The sequence below is a fragment of the Bactrocera latifrons genome, unplaced genomic scaffold (assembly GCF_001853355.1).
Source record: "Bactrocera latifrons isolate USDA-ARS-PBARC rearing strain unplaced genomic scaffold, ASM185335v1 scaffold_546, whole genome shotgun sequence".
In the NCBI taxonomy this organism is placed as follows: Eukaryota; Metazoa; Arthropoda; class Insecta; order Diptera; family Tephritidae; genus Bactrocera; species Bactrocera latifrons.
Window position 1 is genome coordinate 85,535 of NW_017537208.1, and position 3,930 is coordinate 89,464.

The following is a 3,930-nucleotide window of genomic DNA, read 5'->3' on the forward strand; positions in this document are numbered from 1 at the left end:
ATATTAACTTATTTCAATATTTAGATGTATATTTAAATATGCCAAGTGACAAATCTAAAAAAATTTAGTGCAGATTTTTGAGTTTTTCAGCGGCAATATTTTAAAAAATATAAGTTATTTTTACACTATTTTTGCATATTCCTTTTCTGGAGAAGCTCCCCTATCCGCACATACACCATTTATATGGAAATTCGTTTTCTGCTCGGATTTTCCCATAGCTAATTCATATTTTCTTTTCCTCAATTCATATTTTTTTTCGTAAATTTTGAAAAATAAGAAAAATATTTTAGTGAATGTGCTATGAATTAATATTGTTTGTCCGTTGTGTTTGCCAGTTTGGTGACGAATTAAAAACTCGTTAAACGCACAAGTTTGACATTGGCTTATGCACTAGAAAGACATGGGGTACATATTGTACGAGTAGTATGATACAAAAACTATATGTGTACACCGGTGTTCTAAATTTCCTTTGAAAGCAAAGGCTACCCTCCCTCCCGACCCCTTATTGGAAAGAGGAAGGATCGAATTTTTTAATAAACCCCTCCTCGACCCCCTAGAGCCCCTATAGACCTGTAGGGAGCCCTTTGAAAATGACCAAAAATCAGTGTTTTTGCTCATTTTTCCATACAAACTGAAACCAATGCAACCCAGGCAACATTTTTGTACGGACAAGGAATCAAAATAAAGAAAAAAAAATTTAATCGTTAAGAAATGTAAGGCCTTAATTTGTTTTATATTTAAATTTGTAAAATAATGCTTCACCGGGATTTCCTCCACAGTATTTTAGCTTTTCATTCCTTTCTGCATTGGCGGCCTTCGGCCGCGCTTTAAAAAAATAACCCTGGCCGGTCCAACACCGACTACGCCATCTACAGTTATTTTAGCATTGAACACCTTTTCGTGTTCACTTCATACATTTATTGCTAAGTGAGTTTAATCTATTCCCTTTTGTTCGTGCCTTGTCGGTAATTTGACAGTTCAAATTAGGCAGTCATTTTGGTTTATCGCATTATTGAACTCAATGCAGAAAAAGGTGTGTTTTATTTAAAGATTTACTAGTTTATAAGTTCGATAATTTAAATTAAATTTAATTTTTTCAATTTGGTTCTCTCGTTTAGGTACGGTGAGCCAAAATTAACCGGCGCGATACTAAACACAACCCAATACAAAAAATTATTAAAGTGTAAGCTCTGCCACACAGTTGCGTCGAATACATAAAAAGCCACATTTATATCAAAATGTGCACACAGCTGGCAAATCAACACGAAGTTTCGCTCTCCCCGGACGCGTGCTAAATCGTATAAACAATATGGCTTGATTTCTATATGGCAGCCATCGATTGCAACATAACATTGAGGGAATTCCAATTGATTTAAACCAGATACTATCTCATTCACTTTTGCCTCATTGAGAGGTATTAATAATAGTCATGAAAATAAGTTCTCAAATTAAAAAAATAGTATTTATTTTAAATTGCACATGTTCAGATCTAAAATGGAATAAAAATTAATTGATTTTCAAAAATAAACAGTTTTAGATTGAAAATAACATTAATGTAATTTAAATTATTATTATTAAATTAAGTCAAAGTAATTAAGTAAAAAGTAAGTTTAAAACTTAGCTCACACACACATTAAATGTCAATTTTAAAATCACAAGTTAAAAAACTATTAACTATTACTGATTCGCATTTAAAAAAATCAACATTTTTGTCTCTTCATCGTCCAATCGCATTCTTCTTTCACTTAAAATAAGTCCAGCTTGAGAAAAAAGCCGTTCGCAGGGAACCGAAGACGCTAAGCATCCTAATTTTATCCGAGCTATGGGAGACAGATATGGAGATTTATATTTGTTGTGCTGCCACCATTTGAAGGGGTCCGCATTTCGAGCAATTACTACCTCTTCCAAATAACGCTGAACCTCGATAATGGCTCTTGAATTACAAGTACCGCGCGGCTTGTTTGACGCAATATTGGAGTCTATATAGCTCCAAATTGAAAACTCTGAGGTCTCTACTTGTGGTTCATTTGCTTGGGCTTCTTGAATTATTCTACCTACATCTGCAATGATACGATTTTTAAACATGTCAGCTATTGTGGGGTCAGAAAGGCGAAATTAGGTTTTAAAACAGTTAGTAAATCCTTTAACAACAACCATTCCTCAGGATTAATTCGGAGTAATTCCTTATTTATGAGAGCGACAGTACTTTTAACAGCATCTTCCACTTTACAAAACGTTCAATCATGTAAAAAGTAGAATTCCAGCGAGTTTCAACGCTTTGAATTGGTTTAAAAGGTTCGGTACCAGCATTGCGTTGAAAACTTATAAATTTTTCATTTGTGGATGTACTTTTTCTAAAATGAACGACAATTTGTTTTACTTTTTGTAAAACAGTATTAATGTCATTGCCACTTATACTTGCTTTAACAATAAAATTTAAAGTATGCGCAAATCAGCCGAAGTGGCGTAATTTGAGCTGATTTTGTAAGGCACTCTTTATATTATTCGCGTTATCAGATACTGCAAATTTTATGTTATCAAATACCCCCCACTCAGTTGTGACATTTTGTATTTGCTCGGCTAAGTTTTTGGCAGTATGTGTCTCACTCATTGGGCAGCAATCCAATAAAATATTGTTAAATTCAAAATTTTCACTAACAAAATGTAGTGTAATGCAATGTAACTCACTGAATTGCGAGATGTCCAACAATCGGTTGTAAAGCAGAATTTAACAACATTCGCCACTTTTAGTTTCACTTTTTCGACACATGCTTCATATAATGCCGGAATTATCGTTCTTGATACTACATGCCGACTGGGTAGTTCATATGAAGGATTTAGCGCTTTAACGAATTGGACAAATCCGCTGTCCTCGACAATGCTGAAAGGTTGTAAGTCCTTAATGAAGAGCATTGGCATTTGGCAATCATCTATTTCCTTTTTTGCCTTTGCAGAAATCTTCATATTGCATATCCCAGCAGTTATTGTAGATTGGCGCAGAACAGGCTCTGAAAGTATATTTAAAACTCTTAACTGAAATCCGAAGTAAAAATGTTATATTTACCGTATTGTACATTTGTTTCCGTAACTTCATGCTGTGCATCTGGATTTTCCGTTTGTTTACTTCCTATTTTTTGCACGGCCGCTGCTCCTGGAAGTTCCGCTCTTGGATGCCGATTTCGCATATGCTTTTTTAAATACGTATTCGACGTTTTATAGGATATATCTTTTTTACAAATTTTGCATTTTGCATGAGTTTCATTAATTGCATCGAAAAATTGCCACATTTCACTTCGTTTTTTATTTATTTTAAAAAACATTTTCATAATATTTCATAAATTAAAAAAAATCTAATTCAAAATACTTATTTTAAGCATTCGTTCAACGGAATTAAATAAAACACGCAATATACATTGTATGTATATTCACAGTGAAAAAGTATTCACAATTTCTACTTCTAACACCAAGAAAATCAACACATGCAATTATTGTTCATAAGCTAGTGCCAATTGTAAATTTCATTCACAGTGAAATATTGGCATGAAGAAAAATCACCAATCACTGATATTTTGGGCTAGCAATAGCAGTGACTATAAGCGATTTTTCAACCACAGTGATAAAATCACCGGTGGTGAAATATCGCTCATCACTATTACAGAGTAACCCCTCTGTTAGAATACTGTATTCACTATTTTTCTGTAATAAAAAAGAGTTGATTTTTGTCATTTTTAATTAGAAGTCAAGTATATAAAAACCTTTGCTTATTTTAAACTATACTGGAAAAAACTAATTGGCTGCGATTTAGAATAGCATCTCTCGAATTAAAATGGGTATGGTTCTCCAGTTTAAGAATATATAATACCCAACGATTATCCTCCTCCCGCCCAACCGACGCGAGGGGCGCAATCCGGGAACCAGCGGAATTAGCCG

The 3,930-nt window shown here is 33.7% G+C and overlaps 1 protein-coding gene and 1 long non-coding RNA gene across 3 annotated transcripts in view; one reads left to right on the top strand and one right to left on the bottom strand.

Annotated features, from left to right (window-relative positions):
- LOC108974296 overlaps positions 1 to 1,347 on the top strand; it is a 3,785-nt gene extending 2,438 nt beyond the window's left edge. Inside the window, exon 2 of the long non-coding RNA XR_001993792.1 lies at positions 1,119 to 1,347. This is a non-coding gene — a long non-coding RNA (uncharacterized LOC108974296). The remainder of the gene's footprint in view (positions 1 to 1,118) is intronic.
- A 332-nt stretch (positions 1,348 to 1,679) lies between these two features.
- Positions 1,680 to 3,255, bottom strand: LOC108974297 (zinc finger BED domain-containing protein 6-like). 2 transcript variants are annotated; one of them, XM_018942026.1, is made up of 3 exons: positions 3,065 to 3,255; positions 2,689 to 3,008; positions 1,680 to 2,060 (listed from the first exon to the last, which is right to left on the bottom strand). In XM_018942026.1, the coding sequence occupies exons 1-3, from the start codon at positions 3,183 to 3,185 to the stop codon at positions 2,055 to 2,057; spliced, it is 447 nt and encodes a 148-aa protein (XP_018797571.1). In that variant the 5' UTR covers positions 3,186 to 3,255; the 3' UTR covers positions 1,680 to 2,054. The 2 variants fall into 2 exon arrangements, with proteins under 2 accessions (XP_018797571.1, XP_018797570.1); XM_018942025.1 differs by lacking the exon at positions 1,680 to 2,060 and having other exon boundaries at positions 2,398 to 3,008.
- Positions 3,256 to 3,930: the final 675 nt, after the last annotated feature.